The 14,932-nt window shown below is 44.1% G+C and overlaps 1 protein-coding gene across 1 annotated transcript in view; it reads left to right on the forward strand.

Annotated features, from left to right (window-relative positions):
- Positions 1 to 14,932, forward strand: part of LOC127051018 (sodium/hydrogen exchanger 10-like) — a 336,647-nt gene that overhangs the window by 132,692 nt on the left and 189,023 nt on the right. The window contains 2 exon segments of the mRNA XM_050952807.1: positions 1,640 to 1,737; positions 5,982 to 6,101. Coding sequence (XP_050808764.1) covers positions 1,640 to 1,737; positions 5,982 to 6,101 — 218 coding nt within the window.

A 14,932-nucleotide genomic window follows, 5' to 3' on the forward strand; every position in this document is an offset into this window, starting at 1 on the left:
TCTATTTGGACAGAAATAAACCATTCGCAAGTCACCAAGACTATTTGTCTCTACAGCAGAGCGCTCCAAGGGCTCTACACTATTCACCCAGAGACTCTCCAAATGGGTCTCTATCTGTATTCAAACTTGCTACCACCTGCATCACAAAGAACGCCCCCTGGGCATCAGATCCCACTCAACGCAAGCCATGGCAACATCAAATTACATTCTTGAACAATGTTGCCTTTAATAGATATTTGCAGAGCTGCAGCCTGGACATCAGCACAACCTTTTGCAAAGCATTACGCTATCACCCTAGGCCTTGTCTCAGTGCTCTCATCACACACTTATACATAACTTTGACCCCCTACCGCCCGTGGTGGGGTACTGCTCTACAAGAACCTAGAGTGGAGCACCCACAGGGACACCACTCGATGAAGAAGAAGAAGTTACTCACCACTCGATGAAGAAGAAGTGGAGGAGGGTGGGTGCTCCACTACCCACCCTCCTCCCCTCTATTTCTGAGTTCACAGCTGAGCTCTGCAGTAGAGAAGGAACGGAGGGGACGGTCAGGGGAGCGTGTGCTGCAGGAGGTGCCAACGGCTGCACGAGACAACTCCTGTGTGCACCCTTCCTCCGGCCGAGTACCGCTGTGAGTTATCTCCAATCTCCGGTGCAGGGATGCACTGACACCTAGAGTGGAGCACCCACAAGGACACAGATCTTGAAGAACCATCATTACTGCACAAGGTGAGTAACTTCTTCCATCTGCATCCATTGCCTCAGGGGGGCCCATATTCTATCTAAGTGTAAATTCTGCAGTGGCTTCAAGAGCAAATCTAGAAAGCAGAGGGAAGACAGAATCAAATTATTTCTCTCATTTCATGAGACCTGCTACTGATTCAGGGCCTGACACGTGTGCCCTCCCACACCATACATCAATCTTTACTCCAAAAAAGAGAAGACACAAATCCCTTGTTAGGGAGTTGAAGAGGAAAGGAAGATGCCCCAAAGACACCATATATATATTAGCTATGGCCCTGAGGATATATGGGCCACAGCTGTATGCTGATTGGGCTGCAAGCAGCCTGCAGGCTGTGGGTTGAGATTCATTGTCTCAAATCATAGCGTGGGTCTGCCCGCACTGCTAGACCACATGGCAGCCTCCACCTTCATTACACCCTACACCAGTCTGCATTCAAGGTTCCCCCAACCCTGGCTCAGGATGGTCTGCACACCCAGCAAACACAGCTTGACCAAGACGGTATCTATTCTGCAGAAGGCTCTTGACTCCAGCAGTTGGTGGAAGGAGCCTCACAAGGTCTGTGAGGGAACCCGATTCATGCATCCCCATTAAGAGGAGCATTACTACAAATGCTGCATTGCTAAACTGGGGAGTTCAGTTCCAGGGCCTTACAGCTGAAGACAGGTGCACTCCCTGATAGTCCACAGGAAGAATTATTTATATGGAATTATCCACATAATATAAATGTAAGTATGTAAAATGAATTTGTTTTTGTACTCAATGATATTGATATGTTGCAAAATATTTTTATTCTAGCAAGAATAGAGAAAAAGTTAGCAAGTCTTTTATCATCATTTACTTCGTAGCAATTTTTATGTTAATTCATGTTTTTGAGGGTTTTTTGTTTTAATCTAGGCTAGTTATCAGAAGCAATACCACACTGGAATGCTTAACCAAGATGCTGCCCAAACATTAATAGGCGCAGCAAAAAGCTATGTTGATATTAGAGGAAAGTAAGTGCTTCATTCACTTTAATTTTTAAAATTGAAATTAGTTGGATATCAGACAGTATGTGCCAGATGTTCAAATATGCGTGTAACAGAGGAACTGTACATCCATTGCTTTCACTAATCCCTAGACTTGTGCTTACAAGTGAGCAGACTGTAGATGCAGTTACTTGATGTGCAAGCAGTCACATAACTTAATGGGTTGGTATAGAATTTTATAGGCATATTCATTGTTTTGAAAACATGCTCCTACTGTACATGTTCTACATATGAATAGTCTAAAAGGGGAAGTTTTGTTTAAAAAACAGTGAATAACCTAATGAAAGTAGTTTAGTAATTTTTAAAACAATTTTTGGTGCAAATTAGTCATCGTGAAAGTTGCCAGACATTATAGCCTTGTAAGCAATGTACTCTATTATTTACATAACAAATACAGCATGGGCAATAGCATTGTAAGCTGACTTAAACCATCCTTGACTCTCTTTTAGAAGCACCACCTTTAGAAGTGAGACAGAAATTTCATCTCCATGCCACTTTTATCTGTCCATCATAGTATTATGTACTAGCATCTGTCACCAACGTATTTGAATGCCTCTAATTAGATCTCCTCTGGAAGTTCATTTAACAGCCAGATTCCTGCAGTTGAAAATGCCTTATCTCTGACTTTTATGCACTTAGCCCTGTCTTTTCTTACACTCTTCGGAACAATGCAGATAACTGTCTTGGCAGTTCTTAGAAAGACATGCAGTCTCTTTCTAGACAGGGAAGATGGTACAGTAGTTAGGGCACTAACCTGGGACTAAGGACAAATGGATTCAATTCCCAGTTCTGCCACAGACTTCCTGTGTAGGGTTGCCAGGTGTCCAGTTTTCAACTGGAAGGTCTAGTTAAAAAGGGAAACTGGCAGCTGATCGAAAGCTAAAAGTCCAGTTACCTGCAGTAACAGGCCTCTGCCACCGGGGAGGAGGAGCAGAAAGAGGAGCTGCTGCTGCTGGAGCCTGGAGGTGAGGCTCTGATTAGCAGATGCTGCTCTTTGCACCCCCCAATCTGATGGTGAGAACTGGCTGGCTCTTGGACCAGGCTCCAAAGTGGGTACCAGCACCATCGGGGGGGGGAGGGTCCTGTCTGCCCCCTTTGCCCCACTATGTCCCAATTTCCCCAGCTCCTTGCTCTGGGGATGGACTTGAATTTCTCCTTGGCCTCGCTCCACAGACCAACCTCCCTCCTGTCCCGCTGTGCCCCAATTTCCCTACCTCGGCCGCTCGCTATGGGGACTGACCCATCGTGCCCTGCTGTGCTGCAATTGGACAGGCTCTGCATCAGCTCCTCCCAGTCCGGCTCTGCAGGTGGCGAGTGAGCCCTGCGGGGATGGGAGAGTGAGTGATGGGGCAGGGGTGGAGAGTGAGTAACCGTGGGGCTAGAGGTTCGACGGGTGGTGGGGCCTCAGAGAAAGAGTCAAGGTAGGGGCGGGATTCAGGAAGAGGCATGGTTGTTCAGTTTTCAGGGATTAGAAAGTTGGCAATCCTATTCCTGTGTGATTTTGGGCAAGTCACTTAGGCCTAGTCTACACTGGGGGGATGGATTGATCTAAGTTACACAACTTCAGCTACGTGAATAACGTACCTGAAGTCATTGTACTTAGATCAACTTACCATGGTGTCTTCACCCCGGTTACTCGACTGCTGCCGCTCCTCCGTTGACTCTACCTGCGCCTCTCGTCAAGCTGGATTATAGGAGTTGATGGGAGAGCGCTCAGGGATCAGTCAGTGCCTGCTGATCTGGCCAGTAGTGAAGACATACCCTTAGTCTCTCTCTGTTTCAATTCTTAATCTGTAAAATGGGGATAATGTTTCTTCCTTGCCTCATGTGGTTATAGTGAGGATAAATTTATTAGAAATTTTGAGATCCACAGTTCCTATAATATCATAGGCCATATAAGTACCCAAGATAAATAATGTAACTGGGAACTGATTCATTAATGGGTCTGAAGATTGAGATCAAGACCAAAGCTCCACATTGGACGTAGAGGTAGTCTGTGAAGGGTCCAAATTACGGGGGGGGATGTTCAAAGCAGTCCAACCTGTGGAGGAGGCATCAGCTATGTTTTGCTCAAGTGGCGGGAGACTTTGCAATTTTTTCATATATAGATTCAGATACAGTGAATTACAATAATCTAGTCTGGAGTGAATGGTAGTGAATTACACATGCTGTTGCTTATAACTGAGCTACGTTGTAGTCATGTATATTTTTAGTAAAAGTCAAAAATTCATGGCCTGGGACCTGTCCATGATTTGTACTATATATCCCTGACTAAATCTTGTGGGGTGCACAGCTTGGGCCCCCCACTAGTGCTGGGGGAGTTGAGGAGGCTCACAGGCTCCCTACCTAGCTCCTTGCGGCTCCCTGGAAGCAGGGACATGTCTCTCCCTCAGCTCCTAGCTCTGCTCACTGCTCCCACCCCAAGTGCTGGGTCCACATCTCCCATTGGCGAGGAACCACAGCTAATGACAGCTGCGAGGGCGGTGCCTGTGGACAGAGGCAGTGTGTGGAGCTAGGAGCTGAGGAAGGGAGGGACATGTTGCTGCTTCTAGGGAGCCCCCCCCCCAAGATAAGCACTGCCCTGAGCCCCCTCCCACACCCAAATTCCTTCTGCTGGGGGTAGGGAAGTGTCCCAAGTAGAGCCAGTGCAATCATTTAGGCAACCTAGGCGGTTACCTAGGGCACTAGGATTTGGGGGGTGGCATTTTCTTCAGCAGCAACCGTGGCGGCCGGATCTTCGGCCGTCCCAGTCACCGCCGGCATTTAGGCGGAGCTGGGGCAGGGGGGTGCGGCGAGGGCTGCCTGCAGCAAGTAAGGGGGGGCAACATGCAGGGGAACTCCCCGCCCCAGCTCACCCCTGCCTTACCTCTTCCTCGAGCACGCTGTGGCTGCTTCACTTCTCCCGCCTCCCAGGCTTGCGGTGCCTAAGCTGATTGCCGCAAGCTTGGGAGGCAGGAGAAGTGAAGCAGCGATGGCGTGCTCGGGGAGGAAGCGGAGCAGGGGTAGCTGCTTCACTTCTCCCGCCTTCCAGGCTTGCAGCGCCAATCAGCTTAGGCACCGCAAGCCTGGGAGGTGGGAGAAGTGAAGCAGCGATGGCACACTCGGGGTGAAGGTGGAGCAGGGGTGAGCTGGTGCGGAGGTGGGGTGCCTCAGGGTGGAGGGTGGGGAGTTGCCACAGCGGGGGCGCCTCAGGGCGGAGGGGGGGGAGCTGACGCCGGGGGAATACCTCAGGGCGGGGGGGGAGCTGCCGCAGGGGCGGGGGGGCGCCTCAGGGTGGGGGTTCGGGGACGGGGGAGGGCACAAGATGGAAGTTTTGCCTAGGGCGCGAAACATCCTTGCACTGGCCCTGGTCCCAAGACTGCCCCTGCTGCGGCCAGGGTTGCATGGATATCATGGAAAGTCACAGAATCCATGACAAACTTGCAGCTTTACTTATGACTGATATTACAGTAGTGCCTAGATGCCACATTGTGCTAGATGCTATGCAAACACAGTAAAAAATAGTCCTTATTAATGAACAACTTACATTGTAAGTAAACAAAGTGCCCAAGTGCCACAGAAAATCAGTGGGGCGTTCATCTGAAGTGGTTTTTTTTACCCACAAAAGCTTATGCCCAAATAAATCTGTTAGTCTTTAAGATGTCACCGGACTCCTCATTGTTTTTTGGGGGCATTCTTGACAATTTTACTCTAAATAACTTTCCCAAGGTAAGACAGAAAGTTTGTGAGTGGCCTAGAAACTGAACCCAGATTTCTTGAGTCCCTGTCCAGATGCCTTAGCCACAAAATCATCCTTTCACACAGTAGTAGTCAGAGAAAAGTTCTTGGATACTGAGGTCTGTGGATATCATACTAAGGTACTTATTAAAAAAAGGAGTGTTTTATATTTTGCCCTTGAATGTACATACATTTCCATTTATTTCAGTGGGAAGCACATGCAAATATAAGTGCAGAATTTGATCTTTATATAATTTCATAGATTTTAATAGACATAAAATTGATGGCAATATTTTGATCTTAATACTATATTTATGGAAACTCTATTCAGTTGATCTTGTGGACCAGATCATCAGCTGGGGTAAATTGGTGTAGCTTCACTGACTTTGATGGAGCTACATCAGTTTACATCATTTGAGGATCTAGTCTGTGTATGTATTATAGCTTTATTTTCTAGTAGTATACATTTGTGTGATGACATCTTTCTTTCTTAGATTTATGAACATTCATGAGGTAAAGACATATTGGGAAAGCAAAGGACTACTAGTTTCCTTTAAGAAATTGTTATCTGATTGGGTTTACAATGTGAAGGATGAAAAATCTAAGCCATCAAGGTAAGTACAGTATAATGTACACCTAAATCTTTATTTAGGTTATTACATCAACTTAATTGGGCTATCAGCATACAGCTATTAGTTACACCTATTGTTAAGGTTATTTTTCCATATTAATTACTCTATCTTTTCTTCTGTAAGGGGCATTTTTACCATTCATAAATTTCAAAGCCAGAAGGGATCATTGTGGACATTGCAGTCTGACCTCCTATATTACACAGGCCATAGAACTTCTCCAGAATAACTCTTTTTGAACTAGAGCATATCTTTTTAAAAAAATACAATCTTGATTCTAAGATTTTCAGTGATAGAGACTCCACCATGACCTTTGGTAATTTTTTCCAATTGTTAGCTAGCCTCACTGTTAAAAATATATACTTTATTTCTAGTTTGAATTTGTCTAGTTGGATCTCGTTATACCTTTGCCTGCCAGACTGAAAAGTCTATTATAAAATTTTTGTTCCCTGTGTATGTATTTATAGACTGTGATCAATCATGGGGTCCTTCAGAACTCAATCACTGTGGTTATTAAAGATGAAGGAATGTATTTCTGGCTACTATTGGTATCTTGATTACACAAGAAACTCACAGTTGCCAACTTTCATGCAGTAAATAAGCACCCCGACTTTCACAATAAGCCAAAAATCAAGCTAATCCCAGTTCAAAACAAGCCAATCCCTAAGAACCCCAACACTCTATGTGACTAGAATCCCCCTGGCATGCAGTCTGGGACTGTGGTGGGTCCACTGTGCACCCCTGACTCTCTCCCTCCTCTTGCCCCTGCTTGCCAGGAGCTGATCAAAAAAAGAAGCAACAAACAGCAACAAGCTACAAGTCCAACAAGCTACAAGTCAAACAAGCAACAAGCTACAAGCCAAAAACTAGCCAACAAGCAACTCACAAGCCAGTTAAGCTAAAAACAAGCCCAATTTCTGCATTTTTTTTCTCCACAGGTTTGGCATGTCTGAAGAAACTGTATTTTCTTCTTTGAGTGATTGCACATGTGCATTCCACTCTGTGTTTGTGTGTGTGTGTGTGCGCGTGCCCCATGTACAGTTGTTAGAATTTTTTTCCCTCAGCAGTACCCATGTGGTGTGTGCTTCTTGGTATAAAAAGTAGGGCTGCCCTCAACCCCTTCTTGCATCAACAACGGTTGCTGGAAACTGTCTTGCCTTGGCATGTTCTCTTGGCGTGTTTTTTAGTTGTAAATAGTTCCCCATTGGTATAGTTTTAATGTTAGTCAGGTAGCAGGATACGTTTTAGTTTAGTTTAAAGTGATGTTTTTCATACCTGGTTTGTGGTTCCATTTTTCAGTATCAAGGAATGCCTCAGTCACCAGGCTTCAAGCCCTGTTTTTCATGTTCCAAACTGATGCCCATGACTGACCCACGCTCTGTTTAAAGTTTCTGGATGAGTCTCATATTAGGGATCAGTGTCAAATTTTTAAGGACTTTAAGCCAAGGACCAAGAAAGACAGATAGGTGAGGCTGAAGTTTCTGTTGATGATGGCTGCTCTGAGACTATCTTCAAAGACTTCCCATTTGGAGAATGTGCCGAGTACTTCAGCTTCTGTGAGAAACCTTCCTCTGATATTGGCCAAGTCCTGGCACTGTTCACCCTTCCTGGTGCAGAGGAAGAAACATAGCTTCCAAGGATGTGACCAGGAAGGAAGATTGATGGCTTCTAAGTTCTCCAAGCAGGGAGACAAAGGATCAAGTAAAGTGCAGTCAAAATTGACACACTTCTCATCTCAGTCATCAGCTAATGCTGTATCATAGACTCTGGCACCGGGGCAGGCACCATTGAGTCCAGGGCCTGATAAGGTAGCTTCAGCTTCTTCAGCACTTGCCTTCTTCTCTTACTCATTGCTCAGAGACTCTAACGCTTCTGTCCACACTGAAGGCTTTTTTGGTGTTGACAGACTTGAGTTTGTCAGTTCTGGCTTACCTGGCAGTGCAGGAAGTTGCTCCTCCAATATTACCAGACCACACTGCGTCGGTCTCCTCAGCGCAGCATCAAGTATTGCATCAGTCTCCTGCATCTCAGAGCTCTCATCTGACAGTACCGTCAAGAGGAAAGCTGACGACAATGACCTCTCATGTCTTGATATCAGCACCAGTCCCTAAGTAATTTTTGGAGTCAGAGGTTGGCTGGGCCCAGTACTAAGCACAAGGAAGTGGATCACGGGGATCCAGCCATCTGATTATCAGAGGAGGTTCAGCCCTGAACCTGCATTGGCCTCCTCCTCCTCCTCTTTCCTAGATGAAATAGTTCCCTTGGGAATTACCACACCCCTACCTAATGACTGAAGAGCTCACCAGGAGCTTTAAAAAGAGTCACCTTGGCCTTGGATATCCAGGTGGAGAAGGTTAGAGAACTGTCCGATCATCTTATTGGCATTTTGGTGACAACTGACCCATTTCATGTGGTCCTGCCAATCAATGATTTTAGAGCCCATCAAAACCTTGTGACAAACTCCCTTGCCATTTCCATCCACATTTAAGAGGGCTGATCACATATGCTATGTTCTCTCCGAAGACTTGGAACATTTATGTTCCCACTTCCTTCTGGAGTTACTGGTTGTCTTGGCTGCCAACAACAGAGAATCCTAGGGGCAACAAGTGGCTACCCCTAAGTCAAACCATGCCAAAAACTTGACCTGTTTGGTAGAAAAATTGATTAGGGTAGTATGATTATAACATCTGGGACTCTACATTGAAATTTCAGGACAAGCTCCCTGGGGACACTAAACAAGAGTTTCTTTCACTGGTGAAGGAAGGGAAATTGGTGTCTAGAACTTTGCTCCAGGCCAGTTTAGATGCTGCTGACTCAGCTGCTAGGATCATAGCCTCTGCAATCACTATGTGCAAGTGCTCTTCGCTGCAATCTTTGGGGCTGGCCCAAGAAGTTCACAGGACTATTCAAGGCTTGCCATTTGAAGGGTCTTCCCTCTTTTTGGTGCTGATAGATGATACGTTTCATGGCTTAAAGGACTTCTGGGTAACTGTAAAGTCATTATGCATATATACACTGGCCCCGACTAGAAAACACTTTCGTCCTCAACAATCTCACCAATACCCAACTCTTGTGCCTTTCCAGGACCTAACAAGGAGAACGAGTCAGAGTTTTAGGCACAGGCCAACCTCCTCTTCTACTACAGCAGCTCCTGGTTCATCTAGGCATCCTGGGGGCACTAAACAAACATTTTGATGAGTCGGTCAAGGACTCCATACCATTCTCTCTAATTCAAGTCTCCCCATGCCCTCTGTTTGCAAACTGTGTATCCCACTTCCTAAGTGTTTGGTCACTAATTACTTCAGACTAATGGGTCTTAAGCACTATGGAAGTGGAATACATCCTTCAATTTGTTTCTACCCCTTCTTCTCTCCCTCCCTCCATCCCCGTCCCTCTTCGAGAACCACTCTCATGATGAGGTCCCTCATCTGGGTGGGAGCCATAGAAGAGTTTCCACAGTGTCACAGAGGGATGGGGTTTTATTCCCACTATTTCCTAATTCTGAAAGCAAAAGGAGGTCTCAGACCAATTTTAGACCTGCATCAACTCAACAGATATCTGAAAAAGGTGAAATGTGACATGGTCACGCTGGCTTCCAGTATTCCCTTCCTGGATCCTGGAGACTGGCTTGCCACTTTCATCTTAAAGGACACATACTTTCATGTGGCAATTTATCAGTGCCACAGGAAGTATGTCAGGCTTTTGATAAGCCAATCTCATTATCAGTTCACTGTGCTGCCTTTTGGCATGTCTGCAACTCCTTGAACTTTTAAAAAATGTATAGCAGTGGTGGCTGCATTTCTGAGGAAGTTAGGTGTGAAAATTATAGCAGTGGTGGCTGCATTTCTGAGGAAGTTAGGTGTGCAAATTATAGCAGTGGTGGCTGCATTTCTGAGGAAGTTAGGTGTGCAAATCTATTCCTACCTGGACAACTGACATGAGAGAAACCAGCCCAGGATTCAGGTACTGTCCAGTGTAACTCTTACCCAGGCAATCTTCAATGCGCTGGTGCTGTTAATTAAAAGAGAGAAGTGTATCCTCTCCCCAGTTCAGAGAATAGAGTTTATTGGGACAGGTCTGGATTCTACTCAAGCCAGAGCTTTCCTTACCAGTCAAGATTTCAGACAAATCCAATCCATCATTCTGGATCTCAAGGCTCACCCAGTCACAACAGCATGGGATTGTATGAGGCTTCTGTTGCATATGGCCTTTTGCACATATGTAGTCCAGCATTCCAGATTATGCCTCAGGAAACTAAAAGCTTGGCTGGGCTCCATATTCTTACCAAACTGTGAGCCTCTGAATGGTGGTGATGGAGCCCTTTCATATTTTAGGCTCTCTAGATTGGTGAACAAACCCTGCCAACATATGCATAGGTATTCCCTTTGTCCATCCTCAGTCTTCACTGACATTAGTGATGAATGCATCTGCTCTGGGTTGGGTGTCTTATCTGCTTCTCTGCAGATGCAGAGGTGATAATCTACAATGGGTTTGATTCTACAAATAAAAGTGAGAGCGTTTAGAGCTATCCAACTGGCATGTCAGGCTTTCCTCCTCCATTTCAAAGGGGGGAAATGCTGCTCGTTCTCACAGACAATAAAGTAGCAATATTGTATCTCAGCAGCAGGAAGGGGCCATCTCTTCTCTGCACTGCCAAGAGGCAGTCCAACTCTTGGATTTTTGCACTGTCAATTTGATCAATCTCAAAGCCTCTTGCCTTCCAGGGAATGCAGAATGAGCTTGCAGATGATCTGCACCAATCATTTGAGTCACCATGAGTGGTGTCTCCATCCAGGTATAGCCAGGTTTATTTTCAACTGTGGAAGACTCCCCAGGTGAACCTGCTTGCAATGAGAACCAACAGGAACTGCCAGCAGTTTTGTTCCCTTCAGGGTCACAGTCCAGGTTCCCTCACAAACACTCACTGTTGCCCTGGGTGGACAAGCTCCTGTACACTTTCCCAGTGATCCCACTCCTTCACAGAGTGCTACTGAAAATCAGACTACATCATGCCCAAGTAATACTTGTAGCCCCAGCTTGGCCTCAGCAGCACTGGTTCTTCACTTTCCTGTCCTGCTCACTGCCATTGCATCCAGAACATAAGAATGGCCATACTGGGTCAGACCAATAGTTGATCTAGCCTGGTATCTAGCCTGGTAGATAAATGTCTATCAGGGATGGTCTAGACAGTATTTGGTCCTGCCATGAGGGCAGGGGACTGGACTCGATGACCTCTCGAGGTCCCTTCCAGTCCTAGAGTCTATGAATCTATGAATCTTGTCTTCCAACAGTGGCCAGTACCAGCTGCTTCAGAGGAAATGAACATTGTAGGGCAATTATTGAGTGATCCATCTCCTGTCGTCCATTCCCAGCTTCTGGCATTAGGAGGTTTAGGGACACCCAGAGCATAGAGATTTCATCCCTGACTATCTTGGCTAGTAGCCATTGATGGACCTCTCCTCCATTAATTTTCCTGGCCTAATTTCTCAAGACCATGACTGCCTACTCCACCCCATTTTTCAGGTGCTCCATTTAAAAACATGGATGCTCCATTGCTAGACCCTCAAGAAGGGTCTTGTTCAGAATGTGCTGTTATACAGTAGGAGGCCATCAACTAACTTCTTACCTGGCTGTGTGGAAGGGATTCTCTATCTGGTCCCAAATATCTGGAGTTTCACCAATCCATTCTTCAATCTAGCATATCTAGGACGATCTGTTATACCCAAAACAACATGGATTGATGGTTAGTTTTATCAAACTCCACCTAGGAGGTATCTCATCTTTCCACCCTCAGATTGATAATGGCTCTGTATTTTCTAAGGCGATGTCAATAAGATTTTTGAAAGGCCTGGAACAGTTGTATCCTCAGGTATAAGATCTGTTCCCTCTGTTGGACTTGATGCTGGTATTGTCAAAACTGATAGGGTCTCCCTTTGAGCCTTTAGCTACCTGCTGCTTGTTACATCTTTCAGTGAAGGTAGCATGTTCGGTGGCCATTACTTCTTCCAGGAGGATAGATGAGCTACATGTACTTATATCTGGCCTCCTTATACAAATTTCTTTAAAGACAAGGTTTACCTGTTTCTCATCCAAAGTTTGTTTTGAAAGTGGTGACTAACTTCCATATCAACTAGATGATTTACTTACCTCCATTCTTCCTGAAACCTCACTTGAATAAAGATGAGTGGCTGCATACTCTGGATGTCAGAAGAGAGTTAGCATTCTACCTTAACAGGTCCAAGCAATTCCACTTGTCTTTGTAGCTGTCACAGATAGGCTGAAGGGGATCCCAATCTCTTCTCAAAAGATTTTGCTGTGGATAGCCTCCTGTATTTGTTTGTGCTATGACATGGCTAATGTTACCTTGTCAAGCAGAATGACAACACATCTGACAAGACTGCAAGCATCCTCTGCAGCCTTTCTGGCTCAAATGCTTATCCTGGACATTTGTAGAAACTGTTCCTCTCTCTTAGGGCATTAAGTGACATTTCTGAACCTATGTTACTGGCACTCAGATGTGCCAGTCTTATATATACATTTAATAATCAAGGCTCTGTGTCTTACATGAGGCTATAAAATATGCTGCACAATTCATCTTATACCCACACCTTTCTAGTGGACTGTGTTCTAGAATATATGTTTTCATATATAAAAAGATTGTTTCAAGCCCTTAAATTTGTGAAAGTAATCTTGAAAATATGCGCCATGTGTAACAGATGCACTATTTTTTCCTGAACCTGCAGACAGTCTGAAAAATAACTTTGAGAGGTGTAAACTGCCACATTCATATCAACTCTTAAACCTAATGATTACAATGTTATAATTGTTAGCTATTTTTACAGTTATGTTGTCAACACAAATAAATCTGCGTCAGAAAATGTTTGTACTAGGGCTGTCAAGCGATTTAAAATATTAATCATAATTAATCACACAATTAAAATTATTAATCACAATTAATCGCATTGTTAAACAAGAATAGAATACCATTTATATAAATATTTTTGGATGTTTTCTACATTTTCAAATATATTGATTTCAATTATAACAGAATACAAAGTGTACAGTGCTCACTTTATTTTTGATGACAAATATTTGTGCTGTAAAAAACAAGAGAAATAATATTTTTCAATTCACCTAATAAAAGTACTGTAGTGCAATCTCTTTTTCATGAAAATTGAACTTACAAATATAGAATTATGTACATAAAATAACTGCATTCAAAAATAAAACAATGGAAAACTTTAGAGCCTGCAAATCCACTCAGTCCTACTTCTTGTTCAGCCAATCGCTCAGACAAACAAGTTTGTTTATATTTACAGGAGATAATGCTGCTCGCTTCTTATTTACAATGTTACTTGACAGCGAGAATAGGTGTTCACCTGGCACTGTTGTAGCCAATGTCACAAGATATTTACATGCCGGATGCGCTAAAGATTCATATGTCTCTTCATTCTTCAGTCACCATTCCAGGGGACATGCGTCCATGCTGATGATGGTTCTGCTCAATAACGATTCAAAGCAGTACAGTTCGACGCATGTTCAACTTTCTGCTGGTGGCATCTGATTCAGATGATGAAAATTATTTTCTTTTTTGGTGGTTCAGATTCTGTAGTTTCTGCATCGGAGTGTTGTTCCTTTAAGATTTCTGAAAGCATGCTCCATACCTCATCCTTCTCAGATTTTGGAAGGCACTTCAGATTCTTAAACCTTGGGGTCGAATGCTGTAGCTATCTTTAGAAATCTCACATTGGTATCTTCTTTGTGTTTTGTCAAATCTGCAGTGAAAGTATTCTTAAATAGAACAACAAGTGCTGGGTCATCACCCGAGACTGCTATAACATGAAATATATGGCAGCATGCATGTCATAGCATTCTTTCTCAAATTTGAACCTTAGAGTCTAGAAAATGAGATACTAGCATGAATTTTTCTAAGCTTAATTATCAGCTTAGATTTGATAGGCTGCCACCACCCAAAAATATAGTGTTTTGGGGCACTCTGAACTCCCCAACCTTCCCTGGAGACCCCAAGAACCCAGATCCCTTGGGTTCTTAAAACAAGGAGAAATAAACCATTCCCCCACCTTTCCCCCTCCCAGAATATCCCTCCCTGGGCTATCCTGAGATACTGATCCAACCTCTTAAATTACCATACAGAAAAGCATCTCCCTTCCCTTCCACAAAGAGGCAAACAGATTTAAGGAAAACAGAGAGTTTATCTCTCCCCCTCCCGTCTCCCCCACCCGTCCTGGTGAGTTATCCCAATCCCCTGGAATAAAACAAGGGAAACAAGAAAAAAAATCAATCAGGTTCTCTAAAAAGAAATCTTTTAATAAAAGAAAGGAGAAAGTAAAGAATTATTTTTGTAACTTCAAGATGTAAATATTACAGGGTTCTATAGCTTACAGACACCAGAAAGAGATTTTCTCCCCAGTACCAATACAAATCAAAATATTCCCAGCAACTACACATATAAAAGTTAACCAGCCAGATCCACAATTGCAAATAGAGTTAAACAATCAAAAAAAAAAAACCACCTAAACTGCCTGTTTTTACTTACTACTTGAAAAGAAACTTAGAGAGCCTGTAGTAATGTTTGGTCTCTTTTAGACCTGTCGAGAGAAGAACACACAATGGACAAAGAACACACACAAAAACTTCCCTTCACCCAAATTTAAAAGTATTTTGTTTTTTGATTGTTTTTTTGGTCAGGTGTCCAGTTTCCTGCTTGTAACCCTTTATAGGTAGAAGAGACATTGACCTTTAATTTGTTTATGACATGCCCTCCAAATCGCAGACAGTGGGGAACCTCATTCGTG

This window comes from Gopherus flavomarginatus, chromosome 5 (genome assembly GCF_025201925.1).
Source record: "Gopherus flavomarginatus isolate rGopFla2 chromosome 5, rGopFla2.mat.asm, whole genome shotgun sequence".
Lineage (NCBI taxonomy): Eukaryota > Metazoa > Chordata > Testudines > Testudinidae > Gopherus > Gopherus flavomarginatus.